General features: G+C 27.5%; 1 protein-coding gene across 1 annotated transcript in view; it reads right to left on the reverse strand.

The window, feature by feature from the left end:
• The window catches only part of LOC121124318 (uncharacterized), an 87,665-nt gene that overhangs the window by 12,340 nt on the left and 49,914 nt on the right, over nucleotides 1-25,411 (reverse strand). The window contains exons 3-5 of the mRNA XM_071890995.1: nucleotides 16,842-17,129; nucleotides 7,163-7,285; nucleotides 3,817-4,057 (exon numbers count right to left, since the gene is read on the reverse strand). Coding sequence (XP_071747096.1) covers nucleotides 3,817-4,057; nucleotides 7,163-7,285; nucleotides 16,842-17,129 — 652 coding nt within the window. The remainder of the gene's footprint in view (nucleotides 1-3,816; nucleotides 4,058-7,162; nucleotides 7,286-16,841; nucleotides 17,130-25,411) is intronic.

Here is a 25,411-nt window from a genome sequence, read left to right on the forward strand (position 1 = left end):
AGTTTCATGAGAATATACAAAAATGTATATCCCTTGAGTTCTTAAATAAATGAGTATCTAAAAAATATGAAACTCACACGAATATGATATGTAAAAGTATATGAAAAAAATTAGGGTTTTTTAAAAAGATTTTTATACCTAAGGGTAAAAAAATATGAAATGACAACATCCTGTTTTATTCTAAATTTAAGTCTTGATATTTTCTATTTTTTGTCAACATAATTTAAATGCAAATTATGTTATTAAAGGAAAGAAATGGTATTTGATCATTTGACTTTTGTAAGAAAATTGCTATCAACACATGTCTTGGACATTATATGGTCATTATTTGCAAGGTGTGATCTATTTTGCATAAAAGATTATATTATTATTGTTAGGTATACAATAACAAAGTTGTAGTTGAGTAATGATTAGGGGTGAGACTGTACTCTTTAATCATGGCTGGGTACGAACCGTGGTACACCCCTCACGGTATGCATTTCGATACATTATAAACAGAAAAAGTTTTTTAATAGAATTAATGTAGTTTTTCAAGTTTTTTTAATTAATTTCCTTTTACAACAAATATTTTATTTCTAAGAATATATTTATCTTCTTAAAAACAATGATTGATATAAAATATACGTAGGTTATACAATACAATTATTCATGATTAAATAAATTTGTAAGATGAATTTTTTACATTTTACGGGTATAAACATTGTCAGTTGTTGTTAAAATTATTCTGCTTGAAACAAAGGTATATATAATTGCAAAGTATCGTAAAACTACCTTGGAAACATTGGAAAAATTCATTTATATTATTCCTCAACCACACCTCTGGGTTTTTGTCAACTATATAAATCTATTAATTGACCAAAAAAAGATAAATATTGAAATATTTGATATGAAGCTAAATATTTAGCATATATGTGCATATATACGGACCGCCCCTAGAGTAAATACATAACAAACCGTAAGGATTGCACCAACCACAACGGGGTAACAACCTTCTACTCTTGTAGTCCTAGTAATGACGTATATAAAACGTTAAACGTTTTCACAAATTGATAAAAGTAGTATATTAGTTGTTAATCTATTGAGAGTCACAATCTTCAAAAATATCTGATACGGAATCTAATCTGTTGTTTTATCGTGTCACAAGATTTTATAGCCATAGAAGGGAATAAAGCAACATTTTCTTTCAATCATTTACAAAGCTTACAGTAGTTTCAAATTTGGGCACTTTTGAAAATTAAAATTTAACGGTTTTTTGGAAAAATTGTTCTTAGATAAGTAATATTTTTTATTTTATTAAACCTCAACCAAAAATATGTTATCAGTACAATAGAAGCAACATTTAGGAAGGGATTTCGAAGTCTAGTATAACCCTGGCCAACAACATTTTTTAAGCGATTGTTTATGCCATTTATATTTTGGTTTTGTCAAAGTACAAAATAAAAAATGTTTTGTAGTGTACTAATTGATTTTTAGTGTATACTAAATATATTTATATAATTTTTTAAAGTCAAGCAAAATAGAAAAAATTATAAGCATACAGTAAAAATTATAAATGTAGTTTTAGTTTGAAAAATATATAAAAACTTTATGTGCATTGTTCTTAACTCAAGCAAATTGCTTGGAAGTAAGCAAAATTCAGGATTTTTATATGAAAAGTTAATGTTCAAAACTTGATTTTTAAGAAAATACAAGAAATATTTTTTTTTAAAGTTTAATATTACAAAAACAATAAAAAACCCACACTTTTGAAGACCACAGCGATTTAAAAAAAAAAAAATACTTTAGAATCGTTTATAAATTAAATATAAAAAGACGTGCAATTTTTTTTTGAACCACTCAAGAAGAGAAATTTTAAGTAACCAAGAATGGGACATTTTGGAGGACAAATAGAGGTTTATGATAGGAAGAGAAAAACTATTTGGTACACTTCATGACGATAACACTGTTGTGGTAAAAACATATCTAGGGTTGCATATTCCTATTCTCTGTTGACAGAGATTACTATATGAACTATAGCTCTACTAGCTCACTAATACGTTTGAATGCTCAAATCATGAAAAATAATTTATTAAAGCACCAATACTCTTGTAGATTCGTCACATATATATTTTTTAAATGTTTTTACATGACAAGGATTTCGAGAACTTTCACATCCTTAGTTATCATCATTCTTTCATTCTCCAGGGGAACACATCAAAGTATAACCATGAGTATGTATACTCATGAATGACGAAGACACATTCAGATGATTTGATGGGATAAATAGACCCATAAAAAATCGAAACGGGAGGGGTGGGGGGGGGGAATATGTGTTTTTTCCTTCCCTTTATACATGTTCACAGCTCATGTAATGAAAGCCAAGCTGCACTTTTCTCAAACACTGCTCAAATTGTCAGGGTTAACATGTTGATTTATGTCTTTTTTTTGACAAAAATGCTGTCGATTTACAAGTCTAAACATTCATCTCCAAAAGAATAATTAAAGAACCCTCGCCTACCTTTGTTAAATATGTATTTTTGTTTACATTCATAGGAAAATTATGGAACAGAGTCGGAACCCAAAACTCGAAGTAGCTTTACTAAATAAAAAAATGTGATTTATATTAATAAAAGGAGAGACAACTGAAAACCAAATTAGTATAAGTTGAAACCCTTATTTTGTATTGACTATGTCCTCCGTCAAACCCAATAACAGCCTCTTCACGTAATCGAACAGATTTGCAAAACTTGGCGACGAAGGCCGAGTCCATGGCGTACTATGCTGTCATAATGGTAGCTCAGACTGAATCCAAATTTAGATGAGTGGCAGACATTATTCTCAAAGACACCCTAAACTACAAAGTCTAGGTTGAGGGCAGGGATGAAGAAGGGAACATGGATGCAGGTAATAAGCAACTTAGAGATATGGGATATGAATACCACTTATTTATTTAGGTTTCAGCTGTTGTTTGGTTGTGTACTGAACCCTTTCATCAAAAATAATGGGGATAATATTAATATTGAATGTTACTACAAGTTTTGGGTAACGACTTTGTATATATTTGTTGGAAGATAATATTTTATATTATCCCTTCACTTTGTTTATCTAAATGTTGAAAACTTTACACCCTAGAACAATAATACAGTTTTATATATTCTAAAATTTTCCAGAAAATACTATCAGTCACTATGATGTTTTGAAGTAGTAAGGAACGTACGTCTACCTTCGAATATAAATACTTCCAAAAATTTATTTTAAATATTAATATTATTTTAATTATGCTAATTGCTAATTACCTGTTGAGTATTTATTGGCGAGTTTTATAAAAATAAGTTACTTAATTCAACTTCTAATATACAATGAAAAAAACCATTTTCATAATTGAAGTTTGTAAATTTGTATAACGGAAATACAAATAATGATGCTAGAGAATAGAAATTAGTGCTTTGATACCCTGTGTCATACAGAAATTATAAATTAGTGCATTTTGTCCAAATAAAGTATTTAAAATTGATTTATATCCCAAGACAAAACTTTCAGATTTACAAAATTGTCAATACCTAATTATTTTATCAACTTATCATTTACAACTATAACATAATATATGTTGCCAATTCAATTTGGTATCCAATTGATAAAAAATAGTTGGTATAAATACTAAAGTTTGGTCTATTCTGTGTACCAAATATTTGGGACAACAACTATCTAATAGTATCTAATATAATTATAACAAACAATTAAACTTGTTTTAATGCCTTTTGGACAAAAAATAATTTATGCAACTGCACTAGACGAGTATTTTATATAAGTGTAATTAAGAGCATTATATAGATTTACCTTCATCATAGTATGATTGAGAATCATCATATTCATCACCACTATATTCAGAATATTCATGATCATAATCGTCATAATAATAGTCATCTTCAACTTCGGGATTCGATTTATAATCATAATAATAAAAATCACTTTGTTCATTTATATTAGATCTTGAAAACCTTTCAATATGATTTGAAAAGTCTGTTTTTTCTTCGGATTGAGCGTAAATTGTAGATGTATTTGTAGCTTCTATACGAACCTGTAAATTAAAAAAATATTATTACTTTACATATAAGATTATTTATTTGTATAGTAGTAAAAATAATTATGTTTTGATATGGTTTAATATTAATTGACAAAAAAGGAAACTATATTTATATTTTTTTCTCAAAAGAGTACATTTTTTATTTTCTTCTATAGCAGGAAATAAATATCAGTTTTGAAATGTTAAATATGTGTTCATTAATGGGATATATTATAGATACTAAAATAATAATTTACCTTTTAATATTATGAAATTAATTTGTATTTCAGTTTGGCTATCCCACTACATAAATTGATCAAAAATAATTTTTTTTTATTTCTACGTATATAAAAGTTAATTGGTTAACAAAAATTGATTTACGATTTCTTGATTTCTTATTCTCAATTGAAAGAAAAGCATTAGAATTGTTTATTTACACATTTCTTTCATTAACAGTATAAAATAAGTAATTTATCTTTTTAACGAGGCAAAAAAATAGATAAGAAAGTAATAATGTTAATTAAATAAATAAGTATTTGCAGGTTTATAAGTGTTGATGAGATTATAGAAAATTGATTCATTTAAAAGAAAAAGTTTAATTGCGCGCCAAACATAACTATTTGCAATTTTTAAGAGATATTAAATTCAAGTGTAGTAATTTTAATGATGATCCATGTTGTTTATATTTGATTTAAAGTAGACCATAGAAACAATGAATAAAAATTTTATGTGGATTTAATTATATCTAGTATTTCTATATACCGGGGTTGGCAAAAGTTTTGTAACAACTTTTTAATCTTAATAGTTCAGCGTATAGAACAAAAGTTTGGTACTTTTTTTATTTTTCTGAGAGCCCAAAGTCTCCCTTTTTTATTTATCTTAAATTCAAAATATAAGAGTTTATTATCATATTACAAAAATAACAAAATCAAAAGATTGGAACTTTTCTAGCAACTGGAGTATCCCCAAAAATAGAGATGAGGCAAAATATGGCTCAAAATTAATTATAAGTCGTGTCAAGTAGCGCTTGAATAAGAGTGAGTATCCCAGAGAAATCCCCAGGAGTAATCATAAAGAAAATAAACTGTATGCATATTCTGAGATAAGAATATTTGCCGGCAGATTATAATGCCCCAATTAATTAGTAGTGGACTGTCATGTCTGAAGCCTAGATTAAAACGCACCAATAGCAAGTTTTGCAACCACGTGGAAGCCGTTATTGTTGCTTACGGTCGTCATATTTAAAATTTATTATCCTTAATTATAATATTACAAATTATACTTATTAAATTGTTTTAGACATTAAATGTTTAACAAAATAATCACCAGTGTTCAATTCATTCATTTCAGTCTCAAAACTTTCACACGACCTGGTATTTTCAAAGTTGTGAAACTTTTTCATACAGAGCCTGTTTTACCATGAGTGTTTTGTAAAGTTTGTTTTTGTTTATCATGAAATACTTTTAAAAAAATAACAACACATTTTTATAATTTTGTGGCATCACGTTTTTCCATAAATTTTTATTTAAAAAAAATCAAAATACGTTATTTCAATTAGAATAAGTGAAATATGCGGGGATATAAATAAAGTTTAGTACCTAAGGTAAGTGCCATCTCCAAATAAAACCATCGCTGCCTCCAAGAGGTGTAAAAGCTAGTTAAACTACATATTTATCGATAAAGTAATGTAACTTCCATCTTCATGAATTGGTATGTTCAACTATGCTTGTAATTTTTTGCACCAGATCTAACCCAGTTTGTTGACTTTATGCTATAAATTGAATTGCATGTTCTAAATTATATTAGAACAACTTTCATCAATTATACTGATTACGAATATAATGTATCATTGATTCCTTAAAAGGAATGAGGGAAGGTCCATTGAGCCTATACTGGAGTTATTCCAGACAAAAGCATGTAATATATTTTTATTAAATTATCAGTAATTCTATAATGTAATTGAGTGTCTGTTTATTTTAAAATCTATTTTCGCATGTTTGAATTAAATATATTCTTCATTATTGCATATAAATAGAATAATAATCATTAAATATCTAATTTAATAACCCGTTTTTACTCTCAAATTATATTAATCGATATCCATATAGATAGTATTCATAAAATTAATAGATATACAGTAAACATAATTTGAGAAGGATCATGAATCTTGGATTTATTTTACTCAATTTACAGGGACTTTATGCTCCATTTTTTCTTCCCATCCCCATTTATGAAATTCAGTATCTTTTATTGAAAATAGACACTAATGTTTTGTAGGGTATTACACTACCAAGTGCACTTATATATCCGTGCTGTTATGATTTGATCAACAACAGAAAAGTATCAGCATTAATTTTAGGCTAATATTGAAAAATTATTATTAAGAAATTTACTAATAATTAAATAAGTCAACAAAAAATAATTAATTAAGTTCCATATTAAATTTGTAGTAATACTTGAAACTTTGATGAAAAGTATGCAATTAGTTTTTTCGTATAAACTCTGGCTTTCTAGTATTTTGTATTTGAATTTTTGAGTATATCTTGTAAACAGAATCATAACCACTCATGCTTAAAATGAACTCTTTTGGGCTATAATCAATTGAAGCAACAAAGTTGTTGTTTCTATAAAAAAAAACCCTTAAAATATGAAGGTTTTTGAATCTTAAATTTGCATTTTCACAAAATTGTATCATCACAAATGAAATATAAACATATATAAAAAAATTAAAAAAAATGCTGTGACTAAAGTAATTTTTATGTGAATAATTGATTTTTTTAATTTTCAAAAATTATGTCAAACCCATCAAATAGAAAAAATACACGAAAATTAATATTAAAAATTTTATAAAATCAGATTTGATAGAAAAAAATTAATTACTAATTAATAATCAACGCACCATGGGTCAAATAATAAATTTAAAAAAAATAGATACAGTAAAGTTTTGCTGACTGTTTTACTTTATTTTTTTACAAAAATTTAGAATTTTTTTGTATGTTAAATTTTATTATTTTATTTGTTTTACATTTATTGTATAATTTGATTATATTTTCTGAAAATTTATGTTTCTATACGTATTTTAGCTTTTTTTCGAAAAATATAATATTAAATATAACTTACTTTAGATCCAGAGCATTTGGCATTGTACCACCAATCACAAACAGTTACATTCAAATTAAAAATTGTTCCTTTGGGGCATAGAAAGCTATCTTGTCTTCCGTCTTCGTGACAATAATGGTATACCTAGAAAAATATATTTGTTTTCAAAATGTGTTTGAATTTAATGTTCATGAATAAGATTGGAAAATACATATTTTTCAAAAAAAATATCGTAGTATAAACTTATTTCATTTCTTATCGAATAGACACCTCCAACTTTTTAAATTAGATGTTGTTACTATAAAACCAAAAGTGCACAGATATGAATTATTATACTTATTTCGAAAGCCATTTTTTCTTTTGAGAATATATATATTTTTATATATTTTAAAACTATGGATATATATATATATATCATTCTATTTGTACAACCAAAGAAAGTTTTGTTACGTATTGTTCATCTTATACATTATTTACGCTTTTTTTAGTATAAAATATTCGCTGCAACCGATGTCGATGTTTATAAATATAAATTACCATTTGCATGTGTGTGTGTATTTTATGGGGTTTTTGGCTTAGACTTGATTCCAATTTTGGGGGTAGGGTCATAGGGTGGCTTATTCTATACCCAAAACTCAAAAATTACTTTTGGGAGTTCATGGATGCTAGAAAGGGGGTTCATTTATAAATCAAAAAGTGAGTTGGGTCTCAAAAAACAACGTTTTCCAATTTTATACAAAATTTGAAAAGTGAGGGTAAAAAAAAATTTAAAAAAATCGGTGAAAATTACAGTGTTATTTTTTTTTTAGGTGCAAAAAAATGAAATTGTAATGGAATTTTGGATTCCTCGACAAAATAATGTTGGTTGTTACGTTCTAATTATTATCAATAAATATACTTCAAATACTTACATCAGACTAACCCTTTTATTTCATGTGTTAATACATACACGTACATTTACACGTTGATACTTATATCATATCATTAGTAGTTTAACATCAATATTTTCTGAATCATTTCTTTTTTTTGTCATCAAAATTCCATTTTCAATTTTTAAGAAGAAACTCAACAAAACAAAATTTCTCATATAAAATGTTAGAAATTTTAATTAATGTCATTCACTGTATAATTTTCAAAAAATTTACAATTTCAAAGGAGCACAAGTCCCTACTAAAAGTAATACAAAAAATATTTAGACAAGAAATTTAAAATATCGACACATAATCGTTGTGTTAGTGACGTAACACTGTGATTTATTGTGCAATTGTCATGATTTTTGTTCAAACAGTTATACAATGAGTTTTAGTTAACTGTTGGAGCATCCTTATATAAAATTACTCCATTAATTGGAAATTAATGAATATTTAATTGTTGAAATTCGTACAAAATAGTTGAACATTTTATATATTAAAACTGGATTAACATGTATGGGAATCATAATTACAAAGTATTGGAGCATGAATTATCATAAAAAATATAAATATTATTTTGGTGGCAATCTGTTTACTCGAAAAAGTCTTCAATTTGTTCTTTTGATCATTAAGCAAAGTGTCGCCATAAAGTCTTAACACAAGACAGAAGTAGTTAAAATATTTTTTTTGTAAAGTACTTAAGTATTTACTTTACAATTTTGAACATTTTTTTAGAGCAACAAAATCATTTCAATTTTTAAAATTGAAACATGTACATCGGTCAATAAGTACCGGGTTAACTACCTAATGGTGCCACTAACAAAATATTTTTCGGAATTACAAATATTCAAAAAGTGACTGTCAAAATTTCATGACGTTTGATTATTTATTTTACGATTTACAGTGGTTTAAGTGACGCTACTTTTGTTATTCTTAAAAACGATAGAATCAAAGCCATTTCGTGTATTGATTTATCATTACTTTTTGATGGGGAAAAACACTGTTAAAGCCCAGCTTGCAAAATGTTATCTGGAATCTGCTCCATCGAAAACAACCATTAAATGATGGTTTGCCAGTTTCAAACGTGGTTGTACGGACATCGATGTTGCTGAACGCTCTGGTCGCCCAAATGAGTATGTTATTCTTGAAAAAAAATTTAAAAAAACCCTGAAAATCAACATGGGCAATCGCAAAGTGAAGTTGCAAGAAATAGCTGACACTCTGAAGTTATCAAAAGGTAGTGATAATACTATTTTTCGCGAACATTTGTGTATGAAAAGCTGTTTTCCAAATGGGTGCCGCGTTTGCTCACACCAAAGCAAACGCAACAACGAGCAGATGATTCAAAAAGCTGTTTAAAGATGTTCACGTGAAATAAGAAGGAGTTTTTTGCATTGGTAAATCACAAGTGATGAAATATGGATTCACCACCTTCACTCCAGAATCAAAACAGCAGTCTAGCAGACTGTGGTAAGTGCTGTGCAGACAGACAAAGCTGTCCCAATTGTCCAAAGATTCAAACATTGTCTGGAAAGGTCATAGCCTATGTTTTTTGAGATTCGGATGGATTTATTTATTCCCTTCTTGGAGCATAAAAAAACAATGAACAACGACTAATATATAGGTTTGTTGTATCGTTTGAAGGCCAACATTACCCAAAAAAGACCTCATTTGAAGAAGAAAAAGGTGCTCTTTCGCCAAGACAATGCACTCTGTCATAAGCCAATAAAAACAGCTGCAAAGTAGAGTCAAGAATTATATTATTATTATTTTTTTGATTATATCCGTTTTTATATAATATACTTTTATAGTTTATAATTAAACTTTTTTATACCTTGTGGAAAATTATTATTATTTTTTTTTGACATAGGTATATCCGTTTTTTATATAATATACTAATTTATAGTTTATAATTAACTTTTTTATAAGTAAATAAATTGCATTAGAAAATACAAAGAACAATTATTTGCAGTCAAAGGTAATTACTAAGATGTTGTTTGCGTGTGTTTTATAGTCATTAATAGCACCATTAATTTTTATCATTTTATTTATGCTATAAAGTGGTATTATTTTGAATTATTCATTATGTCAAGAATATAGTCAGTAAAAAAAGAAAATAATTATAAATTTTGGGTATTTTGTAGAGTATTTTTACAAGGAAACAGATTGAACAAAAAACAAAACCATGTGATATTTTTGATACAAAAGCAGAATTAAAATGAAAATTTAGATTTTTAGCTCAATTCAACTCTCACTTCTAAAGCCTTAAAGATGAAAAAATTGCATTTTGATGAATATTGGATAAGCGATATATCGTAAAACAATGTAATGATAGACAAGTATTATCCTGCATTAAAAAGCAATCATTTCTGTGGTAACATTTACATCTCCTAAAATCATATATAATATATTTATTAAATAAACTGTCAATACCCTCCTTATTAACACTGTATACCTAATAAAAATACTAAACATTTGGTCACTAATTTTGCTGGTAAAAATATTGAGTTACTTTGTTCATTTTTTTCTATTATCTTGTTTAGGAACAACTCTACGTTGAATAATAAAGGTTTCATATAAGCTATAAGTGTAGTTGTGGGAATTTTTTTCCTGTTTGTAAATGTTTTACTTGCTATTATGTCCAATAATAAAGTGTTCTATAAATTCTATAAATAAAGATACGTGTCTAATCCTGAACAAAAATTAGATTAAAAAGAGCAAAATATATCCTTTCAACACAGAGGACTACTAATGCTCCGACAATTTTAAACTGCCTCAAATTTTACATTTTTCATCGAAAAAAAGCAATATATTCAATAATTATTCATTATACTAGACAAATCTTGAATAAGCTACAAAAAAAAAAAAAAAAAATAGCAATACATGATAAGCATATAAAATGTAAAATTTTATTTCATCTAATCCCACAAAAATGATTTTGTAATAAAAATTCTTAAAACAAACAAGTTCTATGAAAAAATTTATTTTTTATACATTTTAGGGATCTACTATTAATGTTTTTAATATTGGAAAAATATTAGAAATACCATTAAAAATAATGTAATGACAAATGAATCAAAATATGGAACATTAGTGTCCTGTCGATGCAAATGTGTTCATAATAAATACAGGTAATAAATCCTTTGCTGAAAGACACATTGCAGAACGAACACATTACCGAAAAAAATAATAAATATATTTGATAATGATTCATGTTATAGTTAGTAGTGTTATAAATAACGTTGTAATCATCAAATAATTACAAAGTACTGTTCATGAATATATATATATATTGGCAAAGTGTTCGTTTGCCAATATGGTTATTCGAGAATGAGTTTTAGAGCCGTATACATACTTTTTATTTTTTCAAGTAAATGAATTATAATTTTTTTAATTCTTTTGAGAAAAATCATATTTATTTTTTTAAAGATAACTTTTTGACAAAGAAGAATTTTACAAAATTTAATCATCACACAAAAATATATAGTATTTTTATAATTTCTTTAAATAATATGTACATCATCAATGATTATTTTTTATTTAACTACATGAGTCAAATTCATAATATTTACAATAGTAATATAATGACTGATGACCTTCTAAATGCCATACAAAATTTGTATAGGGTATACGAATAAATCTTTGTGAAGTTATTATGAATGAAAACTTTTTAATGCAAAAACACGTAAATATTTATAACTATTTATAACATCGATTATCTGTGGTTGCTTTGAGTAGTTATTATTATATATGTTATCTTTATTTCTATGCAAAGATTAAGTTGGAAGATTAATACTTTTATATTTTAAATACTATAATATTTATAATTTCGTACAAACATTTTCCTGTAAGTGATGTAAGTTTATAAAAATATGTATTTTGTATTGGAAAAAACATTTTGTAGAAAAAAGAAACATATGCAAATGTGATTTTTACGTCCCTATAAAAAATAAACTTTAAGCTTTTTAAACATATTGACTACTACTAATATACAAAAAATATTTACATAATATATAATTAAAATGGAAGCCGGGGAATGATTGTAACAGATCTTTTTCTGGAAAATTAAAAAGCTACAACCATAAAATTTACATAACAAATCTATATTAATGAAGCAAAATTTATATTTAAAAAAGAATCACTGGGTGTAGAGCATATGGTGTCCAAAGATGTAAAATCTAAGAAGATAATAATGTTGGTATATTAATCAACAATTGTGGGTGTGTGCATCAAACGTGTATACAGGGTGCGCTGAATTTGATGGTCCCTGATGTAAATCATATACATATTTATCATCTATGAAATATCAATGCAGTCGTAAAGAAATATTGCAGGTGTGTGTACATAGTATCAAGCGTATAAACTTGGTGCTCTAAATATAGTGATCCCTGATGTAAATCATATTCATATTTTTGATCAAAGAAATAACAATGTATTTGAATAAAATATAAGAGCTCAAAGGTAAAAAGGGATTAACTCTTGTATAAGTGTTGTATGTTGCATTCGGGACTTATTTGTTTTTGTTAGTATACAATGTAGATATTGGAGTATTCATGAGTCAACCCATCAGAATAGATAAAACACATTTGAATTTATATAAGTATTCAGTAGTTATGAGTGAGTGTGCTCATGTAAAACAGAATATTTTTTGGATTTCAGTGGATTTCTTGGGGAGTTATCTTTTTTATTAGTAAAGTAAAAGTTGTCTTATAGTCGACCCCTAATTATTTCCTACAATGCCGGATACTACTGCTAATATAACGCAGATAACTGTTTAAAAAATGAGTATTTTATTTACTTTTCTACGAGACATTAGATAGAAACCTATTATATATTTATAATTTTATCAAAATTCAAAACTGATGTGTAAGATATATTATAGCTCAGTATATAAGGTTCATTAACAATAAGTGTTCATTTTTCCTCGTATTCTTCTTTGATATGTTAAATACATATTATCACTACGGAAAAAACATGTTTTTTAGCCAAAAAGGGCGTTCAAGAGATTTATGGGAGTGAACTTCTTTGATCTATAATACTGATTGATCTATTAAATATGTCTAATCTGATATCTCTATTCATTAGTTGCACTCCTGCGTATTTATATTATAATCAATTCTTACTACTTTCAATGTAAAAGGATTTTATTAAGTGATCATATGATATAATTTGACTGAATTGAGGGAAACATCTGTTCCTTGCAAAAAACCTTGCTAATTGTGGTAAAAAAATATTTAAAAAGTAACAATAATTCAACGTAAGGTCTATTTAGCCAGTAAAAAATAGTTTGAGTATGAAAAAACATCACTGGGTGCAATTTATATAGTGACCCTGATTCATATAGTAATACAGTATAATGAGTAAATATAATAAACAGTGAACACTGTAAAAAATGAATGAAATCTTGCATATTTTTAATGAAATGAAACAAGTCCTTTATATAAAACTTTAAAAAAAAAGAATGTGACTTCAGATAAGGTTTCAAAACAAGCTGAAGTACTCTTGGGCCCATCAAATTATTTTTATATTTGTTGTTCAATCTCTTATTATCATTTCTTATTCATGAGGAGAAAATCTCGAAGTATTAATTTGTATGTTTATGAAAAATGGAGATCAACACCGAAGATTTGTTGAATCTTTTATATTATTTAAGCAAAATGTACAACTTTCAATGCCTAATAACTCTAGATATTGCTAAGTACACCCCCTAGTATATTACATCAAAGCATAAAAACAACAACAGCACACATTAAATGATACCGATATATAATTTTTCATTCTCCAAGAAATATTATTTCATCCAATTTTTTGAAGTTTTTATTCAAATTTGATTTTTTTAATCGTCGTAATCCTCCCTATTTTTAGGACGAGTTAAAATAATAATTTACAAAAATATTTTTTGGAGTGTGACAACCGTCCAATAATTTAAACAATATATTAGAAAGGGGAAAAATGTTTTTAGTTCTGAAGGAGTCAATAAATTAATCAAAAATTGAGATTCAATAGACAATTCTAATTAATCAATCGTTTAAAATGCGTTAGAGCTCATATGCTCCTTGTCAAATACTGATTGACATCCCTTTATCCCAAGGTAATCTCTGATTATAATTATCATAAAATATATATTTATGATGTTTTTCGGGTAAAGTTGTCTTTCAGCTAATTAACCGTTCGTCAAAGATTCCTAAATTCATCAAAACATATGCTTTGAAAGATCTCATCTAATCATTTGTAAAATATTGGAGTGGAAAATAAGTTGAGCTAGCACCAGGAAACTGAGCCACAATACAAAAAGATCTTGAAACTTAAAATAAATTGCAAAATTGAATAAGATTAATCTCTTTTAAGATTTGTTGTTTATATATTAAAAATGTAACATACAATATATTCTGGCCTTAATTGACTGTGATATATTATTGTACATAATAAAAGAAAAATGCTGTTTATAATTCTATGCCTAATGTAACATGAAAATAGTAGAACAAATGTTCTTATTTTCTTATCTTATACATGGTCTTATTTTTTAAATTCTTTGGTTGAAAGTATATGAGAGTGATTAATATATCTTAGCTGGGGTTCTACTAGTGTTGATTCCCGTAACTTTTTTGCGAATCCCGGTAACTTTATCGACTTAAGTATATATCTCTAGAATTTTTGTTACCCTGAATCTTTAATAACTTATAAGTCTCTATAAGTTGATTATAAGCTAATGTACATCTAATTGAAAATAAATAAGTTAAAACTTGTTTGATTTCTTTTTCATCCCAGTGGGGCTCAGTTCTAAAAAAATGTCAGATTTTGTGGATATACATAATACTCAATCTACCAAAGTGTTGATTCATTTTACTCAAATAGAAAAACAGCTGGGCAAAATGAAGTTATTGTTGAAAAATTTGAATGGCTAAAGCGTCAGATAAAACGAGACTTCTTGAACATGTGAAAAAACAACAACCTGGAGTCAACATAAATTAAGACAAAACATATCCGAAGAAAAAAAAAGTTATGAAAAATATTTCAAGCTAATATACAACCCTAAAAAAAGATCTTTAAAAAATTAATAGGATGTAGAACCATTTCTCTAGTATAAAAGTTATTTTTACAAAAAATTAACAAAATATGCAGACCAATTCTTAGTTATTGTAACAGAGAAGATAATTTAGATAAAAGTTATGAAAATATGACCATAGATAAAATTGTTGAAGAAGAACTGTATGTCAATGAAAAGTTGAATATTGATACCCAAACATCATTAAAAGCAACAGATTTATAAATTTCGAATAGAATTTAAAGGCGTTTTAAATAAAATTTTGAAAATTTCCAAAAAAAAAAAAAATAAGTTATGGAAATGGGCTCGACCTTCTTTTTGATCTAAAGACTCGTTATATTTCATATGTGATAGTGATAAAGCGTTGTATGACGGTAAAAAACCCTTTAAAAATGCAATAATTGAAATACAATATATTTTGATTTTGCTACTACAGAAATCAAACTACTTGAAAAACTTTTAGAAGCTATTGTTGCATTGGAAGAAACTATTTTAAATGTTTCTGAAAGATATTAAAATCTCTTAATAAGTGAAGATTTAAATATAGCTTCTTAAAAAAACAAGCAAATCAGCCAATATTTGAGAAAGTATCTTATTGAAAAAGTTTATAAGCCAGGTCAGTCTGTACTAATGCACCTCATTCAGTATTTTCATGATTTTAAATATTTGACTAAATCAAAGTTTGTCAAATTTACAATTGAGTTAGTAATAATACTTTTTTAAAGTAAAAATGATCATCGTAGTCAAAAAGTAGAAACTGTAGTTGTTCCAGAAAAAACATAAACTTCAAAAGGACAAACTTATAATTTAAAGCTTAAGGAATTCTTAGCTAAAAACTGCTAGAAAGTTTAATTCATTTTGGACTCATAAAGTAATAAACAAAGCAATGGCTTTGTATGACCAAACTGTGTACTTGAATGAAGCTAAAGTCCTTGGTACATTTTCAAAAGGAACTTTTAACTATTCATCCAACATCTATTAAGCCAAAAACGCCGTTTTACAAGTTTCATAATTTTTATTAAAGCTTTTATTAAGCATAATGACCAATTTAAAGGATCTAAGCTTGAAGTAGAACACTTTTTTTTTCTATGATTGCCCAATAATTCCCAAAAAATTGTAAAGCACTATCAGTATTGTCGATTTCTGGGAATCCTTAAGAGATCAATAATTTTTCATTACTAGTTTCTACGTAAAAGTTATTGCGTTAATAAAAAAAATGAGGATAAACTTTTTGGGCCTCTCAGGTTCGATTGCTACAAAATGAGTTAAAAGATGTAGGTCAAATATGTCTAGCTAATGTAATATTAATATCTACTTTGAGCCCTCAAGATAGCGCTTTCTTGATTATGATGCAATTTATGATATAAATGAAAATGTTGTATTTTAAATATATTGCAACATCATACTCAAATATTTATTGACCAAAAAGTTTTTAACATTTATTTGATTAAAATACTTATTTTGGCCCTTTTCTTACCTTTCAAATAAAATCTATCCATTTCTCATTCTGTTATTGTTATGATCAACTTTGGCTACTTTAACTGCAATTATTGGTTCACTCAAAGGGTTGAGGAGAAAAATTTCTTTATAAAAGTTCACGATAATTTGTCAAAAATACAAGTGTGATACACACTTGATTTAAAAAACTTACTTGGTTTCATGTTAGCAGTTCAAATATAGTAATAATTATTTTTAATTCACAGATTAGTTCCATATTATAAATTTAAAAAAATAATTCACTCACCTGACATCCTGCCTCAGTATCAGCATAGTACCCTTTTTTTAACTTTAGTAGATTACATGAGAAATTGGTTGCCGGTATTTCATCATATATTGGAAACTTATTGTTTTTTGACGGATTTGTTATTTCTTTCTTTTTTTTAACTATTTTTAACGTTTTCTTAGGCAGGGGAGAAACTTTTGCTAGTCCTAAAGGAACTTCATTTAGAGACTCATCAATTCTTAGCTGTTTTGAATAAAGGGTTCTATCATGCGATGTTTGTTGAGATAAATGTATTGCATCATTATTTATCTGAAAATTAGAAAACGGCGCGTTACTAATGATATCCTTTATTTGTATATAAAAATATTTAATAATAATCAAACATCAAATAATATTACACTGGTCTATTTCTAACTTTTTTTTAGAAAATGAATTACCATATGCTAAAAATTCGCTTATTACCAAAACACTTTAACTGAAAAATTTTGAAAAAAAAATTAGATGTCGCCTAACGGCCTAAAAGTTTTGAACATTGACAAAAAATTGTTTTCTCCATTAGTTATTTTCCAAACAAAGCCAAACTCCAATTATATTATTGGATAATATTTATAAAAAAAACAACTTCATTTTTTCGAATTTATTATGTTTGATTGAAAATGTAATCAAAATCAAAAAATGGTTTTAAACAATAATATTAACAGACAAAACATTCATCTTTATTTAAGGATAGCTCAACAAGTTTCATTAGACCTTTTTGTTACAATAATTAATTCATCATATTTTTTTTAATTATAAGTCTATAGAAATAATTAATACTTTAAGAACTAAATAATAAATTGTATGGATATAAAATAAAAATAATCTTTTTGAATTTCAAATATATTCTTATGAATAGATTGTGAAGTATTATTTTTTTTTTCAATATTTTTTCTTTATTTAATTTATTTTGAATATATATTATGTTGTTTCCTCACTGATAAAAAAATGAGCACTTTATTTTGTTGTCAGCTGTCAATGGTTATGTTTAATTTCCCCTAATCCGTGTTTTGACCATAGATTGGTAAAAGTCTAACTCGTTAGACCTGTTTTTTTTAAGGAAAGTTAACGAAATACAATAAGAATAGCAATATTACTTTTGAATTAAAAGGAATCAACGCCTGCAGGGTCATGATAGAGTGTCTTTATTTGCTATAAATGTATATAATATTTCTTTCAAAAATATTTATTCCTTCTAAAGAATTAATTACTTCAAAAAAAAAATTACGCAAACCCTCTTGGTCAATTAAGTTAAATTTTAAGATAAAGAGCATATAGCTAAATATGTTTTAATACCAATTTTAAATATATTGTCGAAATTGTAATGCAAATTTGCTTTTTTTTAAGATCCTGATAAAAAAAATTCAAATATATATTTTAAATGTTGTAAATAACTTAGGGCTGGAGTTTCCTCTATTTAATATTGCAAATATATTTCGTAGGAACATGAGCATTTCTATACATCAAGTACCACATAAGTTACATTCACTGTTTACTTTTACAACAAGAAGTGATTCACTATAAAATCGTAACTAGGACTTTGTAAATACCCAAGTCATTTATCAAATGATACAAATGGTATCTTCTGACATGCCCATAAGAAAATGACTGTAATTTTAGTTAGATTGTATACATTTTAAAGACAATTTAGGCAGCATTATAAGTAAACCTTAATAGACGAACTCGTAGAATTTTATAAAATATTAGCTATAAATAATGGAAACCCGGACGATCGAAGAATGTTTTGGAGAAAAACGACTTTGGTCCCATTACATTTTGTTATACTGGCTTCAAGCAGCTACATATAAGAGCAAGAGAAAAAAACATAGATAACACAAATGTTGATCCTCGATTCTAAACCCTTACTTTTACTCTCTATCTTGCAAGACCATCAGCATCAGTAATTACTTAATACTCAGAATGTATCTCTTCAAAAATGAAAAAATAATTATAAAAACTTTGGAAAATCCAAAAAAAAAATCATATGGCCAACTAGAATAATATATTATTATACACGCTAATTTTTTATTTTGTTCAATCCGAATATTAAAAAAAAAAAAACCTAATTATTACTAATTCTAGATATATGAATAAATACGTGAATTCTGCATTTTAGAACTAACATCCGTATTTTAACTGTTTAATTGTTTGTTTTAGGAGTAGTTCTGTTATTTTCACTTATCTGAGTTTACCTTGAAGATAATGAACCCCCCCTAAACTACAGGGAGCGGGGATCAAATTGTCGCCAATATATTTTTCTACAAAAAACAATACAAAATATACATTTTTTAACTTTTTATTGAAAATCAAAACTATGACGAGCATATAAATATAGAGTAGCCATTCATTAGATATAATCACCGTTGGCATTAATAACGGCCTCAATACGGCCTCTGAACCGGCCGCAGGCTCTTCTGACCATCTCATTGTCCATGTTGCCGAATACCTCCTTGATGGATTCCATCAGGTTGGCATTGGTGCTATGGGGATGTATGTTGGTATGTCTCTCGACATAGCCCCAGACAAAATAGTACAAAGGATTAAGGTCAGGAGAGTTAGAAGGCCACAAATCCTTGGTTACGACGTCATAACAGTTCTCGGTTAACCACTGCATGGAGATTTTGGACATTTTTGGGATTGTTTGGACTTATTGTTTTCTCATAGCAGCCCAGATCCCTCGCAATGCCCTTCATGGACCTGGTAGGGTCATCCTCAACCATCTTCTTTACCTTGTTGACAAAGTCGGTGTCCCTGCCCTTCTTGTCGGCGCCCTCCTCCTTGGGTGCCCTCTTTATGGTGGTATCAACATCCCAGGTGTCCTCTTGCTTCTTATGGATACGCTGAACAGTGCGTAAATTCACTCCTAAGATTGAAGCAATCGTTGAATTGGAGATTTCACCTCCATTATTAACCAATGCCATGACTACGGCACCTCGAAAGCTCCTCGTTCCACTTATAGCTCTTTATCTCCTCATAGGATGACGGCATGATGCTAACTGACAACTGTCAAGAATAACTTTCCTATTTGGTAATTGGTTTTTTATTTGATAATGTCGTCTTCAAGTTATCAAGGTTTAAAGTAGGCAATAATTTGATCCCCGCTCCCTGTACTGTTAAAAATAAATGTAACTGGCCTTTTTCCAAAGTATGAGTATTTAAGAAATATATACATTAGGTCACAATCATTAACCGACTTCTCAAAATTTTGGGAGAAGTTGGTTGTGGTGATTTAAAAAAAGTGAAGATTTGAGTGTACGATTTATGACCTATTCTTTGATTTGTTAATTTTGAGTATAGATAAAGTCTGCTAAAAAATGTACTTGGATGCAAATATCCCAAACAATAATACAATTTTTTAATTATATTTAGCAGGAATTTCATTTTTTAGGGGTGGTAGATTTCATCAGAACATACTCAAATATACTTTTTTTAAGTACATAAGTAGATGTTTTGTTAATTTGTACAATTTAGAATCAACAAAAGTTTGATTTTATTCAGTTTTAATTCTAACATGATTTTCTTCAGGGTTTCTTTGGCTGCACAGGAAATAGTTGCTGGACGCATTTGGCCGTGGGTTTTATTTTGCCCACAACTACTCTAAACAATCCACTTGGTTAATGGATGAAGAATATTTCCTTATTTTTTAATATTAAGTAGAATACTTATCCTATTAAAATAAGATAAGTATGGTTTTCTGAGTAACTAACATATTACATAGCTAATGTTGTTTATACTGTTTAGAAAAAGAGAAAAATTGTCTCCATATAAAGCCTTTAAAATAAAATTTGTAAAAATGCAACATTATGTCATTTTTTCACATTTGCAATATATTTGCAACAACGGAAGGTTATAAGTAAGAAATTTGCTTTTATTTCTGTTTGTTAATCCATGCACTAATTACTGTAATTTTATTCTTCATGTTTTTGAACTGAAAAATGATCAAATTACTCATGTCGAGGATTCAAAAAACCCTGTATCAAATTTGATAGGTGTGGCGTTATATCAATAAATAACATATCTAATATCAAATGAACTTTTTTGATGGATTTGACACAATTGTTAGTTCATCATCAATAACAGAGTGGATATCAATCATTGTCAGTTACATATAAAGTAAGTCTTGCAGTATCCCTGTTTGTATATTTCCAATGAGACAAATAACCCTATAATATGAATTATTTTGTATTCAAGAAGCCTTAAATATTCTCAGGTCATATTTTCAACCATGACTAGATATAAATTCATATATAGTACTTTTTTTTTTTCATTGGATTATTCTGTTCAATAGAATTATAAATATTTTTTCTTTTATTAACTTTTTACTGCCTATATATTTTTTATATCTAACAAAATCATCCAAAATTTTATTTGATAGGTTAAATGCTAGGAAAGTTGTAAAAAAATATTTTTTATTGCCTAAATTAAACAGGGCCATATTGTCCTACAGGCCTACCACATATAAAAAATAGTATTATTAAGCATTTAAGTAACTTCAAAAAACTTAAGTATTATCTACGTTACATTTTTTTATTAGCCCTTGGTTACAGATTTATAAAAATCTTAACTATCCCTCTGAATTTAAATTTATGGCTACTAAATTTCACTATGCTTCTGAAATATTATGTTGAATTATTTGAAATTCTTTATTTATCTTGATAATGACTCGTTTAATATATATATTCGTATATTAAGAAATTTTAAATGGTGGTTTAGTGAATTGAATTAACTATTTTGGTGGCTTAAATTCTTTTTATTTTTGATGTTAGGACTATCAAACGTCGATCGAACGCAATACACACTGTCAGTTTTAGTTGGGGGATTTGTCAGCAGATCTGGTAAGGCACCCCTAGTCTTTATCTGGAGTTCAAAATTCACAGCTTAGAAAAGATAAAATCCATCCTGGAGAAAGTTCTTCTTCTTCCATGGGCCAATTCCTACTTCAAAGAAGATACTTAGACCTTTCAATAAAATGGTGCTCCTTCTCATACGTCCAGTTTGACGCAGAGGTTGTGCAAGCCTCATCACCTTAGATTTTTTAGCTGGGGTTTTTGGCATCTATCAAGTCTGAGTCATGAGTTTTGTAATCTGATGCATATTGGGGGACAGGCCCCGGAATTTTTTGTCACTTATTTGTAGATAGTCAAAAGTATTGATGTATAATTTTTGGTATCTAATAAATAATTTAAAAGATTATATATAATTATTCATTTCACAGTATTTTGGGCCCAACTTGTACATATGATTAATTCAAGTTTCAAATTATAGAAATAAATTCCCTCATACATAATCTTCTTACATAGCGATACAAAAGTACTTACAATATTTGTATAAAAGTTAATCACATTTTACAGCAAATAAAGGTTACATAAAAAGTTATGTGTATTTAGAGAAGATAAAAAATTAAATGTGAAACGTTAAAAAATAATAAACAAATTGATGAATTAAATATTTATTTTTTAATGAAGGTATATTTATGCTATAAACTACTCTATTAAATTACTTCGTATGTATTTTAATTGATGCTTGAAAACAATCACTTCTTCCCAGTCATTGAAGTATTTTTACTTATACATTCAATTCCCTTACTTTTCCATCATAATTCTATTTTTTCAAACTTTCCTAGGGGGTTCAGTCTTCTAAAACACATCATTTGTTTCAGCCAAATCTATGTTACACAACATTTTGAAAAAGTTGAGGTATTTGAGCAGTTGTATTCTTAACTCTAAATATCAAATCAGCTGTAGCTCTTGACTAGATAGCAGTTGCTGATTTAAATAGAAATTTTGTGACATTACTCGTTGTTTGTGAGTTTTTTAGATAGCTTTAATAGAAACAATCGTTTTGACGAATTTTTTAAGTTATTTCAATATTTTAAACAAGTCATTTTAAATTTGTCAAAAAAACGTTTAAAGTTAATGTCTTTTAAAAAAGGAGGGAAAAAATTGAAATAAATATGTTTTACGTATATCTATGAACGTAATATTGATATTTTCCCCAATAATAATGAAAACAAGCCATTATTCAGCTGAAATAAATTTCTTCGAACCAACAGTGTTTTGGAAAGACAACCTTAAATATTTATCCTTTAAATTAACTATTTTAGCGGAAAAACAAATAAAAACTGAGGTACTTTTCATATTCTTTCAAAACCATTAAAAATGTTGGTTTTTTAACCTTTACATTTTATTTTTTCAAGATTTTGATAAAATATAAGCACATATTTGCATTTAATATAAATATTTATAAAAATACACTAATTTTGTGTATAAGTAATTGATTTTTTGCCCAATAGTAGGCTTTAACCTCTAAAAAGCATAAAAAGTTTTGAAAATTCAAATTATATTTTTTTGGAACTTTTTTAGTAAAAGTAAAATTTTTGTTACTTATATAATTGATTATAATAAGTAGAATATTTGGTTGAAAATATAAAAAAAAAAAGATTGTCATTACAACATTAGAAATAACTATATAATAGTGTATTCTATAATCCCACGGCGTCCTTAAATAGAATTTTTTTGCCCTTCACTTGTACAACCTTAAGGCCATAGTGTATTTTGGATTTAAGAAGGGTTCTTTGATGCTCAGAGAAGTGGCTATAGAAGAATTTAACTTTATTCAGGCACCAGCAACCTAGAATATGTGTGCCAGGGTTTAATCTATCATATTAGAAGGCTTCTTGTTACTTAGAAATGTGGCGGGAGTGTAGTTTAAACTACCTTGAGACCCAGTTTTTCACCTCCACAACCTTTGTTTCGGGGTGTATATTGGGATATTAGTAGGTTCCTTGATAATCATGAAAGGGACGGCGGAGAAATTTAACTTGCCTTGTGTTCTGCAGTTCACCAACACAACCTGTGGACTGGGGTTCACTTTAGAATGGTGGAAGTGGTGTTTAGCGCCTAGAAAGACACCAAGTACTTCACCTGTATAATCTGAATCTGAACACAGTAGCAGTAGAATTTAAACTGTATTATTGACCAGTACTTCACTTGTACAACCTGAGGGCTGTGGTGTACTTTGGCTTATGAGGAGGTGCCTATATAATGCCATTATATTAGTATACTCATACTTATACAACCAAATTGAAAATAATTTTTAAAATTTTACTTTGCTTATTTTTGTTTTATTTCTTCTTAAAAAGAAGAGATCTTAATTCATTTTAAATTATTTATGTCCCGGGCAGCGCTGGGCAAACCTTCTCTACTATATGCTTGAACAAATTAATTTTGATATTTCTTATTAAAGCTCTATTTGTAATTTATCTTATTTAAAAAAAAAAACACATTATTACAACTCGTAATTCAAATCAACGGAGTATTGACTGATATATCATTCTTTTAGCACTCTGACATTGTTCATTCTTACTATTACAACAAATAATAAAAGGTGTTTAAACCTATAAGTACACACAATAAATAAGTTCTCCTTCTACAAAAAGTTTTGCTGACTCAAGTCAATAAATATATATATTATCATTTTTCGATAAAAACACTGTTTCTTTTATTTTATTCTTTATGTATTTGATGTCCATCAAATTGACTGCTCTATCTATCTCTCTCTCTCTCTCTTCAGATTATCCTAAAATTATAATTGTATAAAATATGAACTTAATGTCTGTGATATTTTTTTGTTCGAGGGAATGAAAAGAGTGTTTTATTGTCATTTTCTAAAGCTGTTCTCATTAAACTATCATTCTGGATGAAAGGACAACTAAAGTGAACATACAAGTACGAGTTATAAGTGTATGTAAGGCTGTCAAAATATTCTAAATCCTCGTGAGTGGGTATCAAAAAGAAATTAAAATGTTGGTAAGTTTGATTCAAGACATATATCTTGACTTATATCCTTTTGATAAAAGTCAGGCGTATTTTTTAACTTATCCTAATTTTTGGAGTTGGCAAACGAAAGAGTGCATTTTTTTTCCTCCTTATCTGTTGTCATTATTATTCCATTCCCCATGAGGAATTTCCTTTTCTACTAGATACAACATATCATTTGCATGGTGTTCCTGAAAGACGGAGAGTAGATCTGAAGATTTTGCTGTGGTATGACAATTGTAATTGTATTTGTTGGACGCAGGATAGAATGGAGGATACACGACTCATTAATTTTTGTACATGTTCTTTTTTATTTCCTTCTCACCCTCTCTTGGCACAGCTAATTTTAGCTGATTTAATGCAACATTATGATAGCTAAGCTGGGATCCTCCAAAAAATTACTACAATATTTCCAGGGTTACCATATTGGTTTGCAGTTTTTGTTTTTTTTAACATGTCCAAAATGAAAAGTTTCCTTCAATAATTGACAGAATAAATTGACGATATTATCTCTTCCTATGTCCTTGTTAAATTATTTTTCCCTCGTCACATCTACTTGTAACTGATATAAGGAAGCAATATGATAGTTAAGCTACTCTCCCCCATGCAGTCTTCAAATGGTTATGGTTACTTTTTTAATTTTTGGTTTATTTTATCGTATAACGTCATTGGAGATCATTTTATAAGCTATAGTGCTCCTTGTCCTTTAATACATTTCCATTTTCAAAATAGGAAGGA

This window comes from Lepeophtheirus salmonis, chromosome 9 (assembly GCF_016086655.4).
Source record: "Lepeophtheirus salmonis chromosome 9, UVic_Lsal_1.4, whole genome shotgun sequence".
Classification (NCBI taxonomy): domain Eukaryota; kingdom Metazoa; phylum Arthropoda; class Copepoda; order Siphonostomatoida; family Caligidae; genus Lepeophtheirus; species Lepeophtheirus salmonis.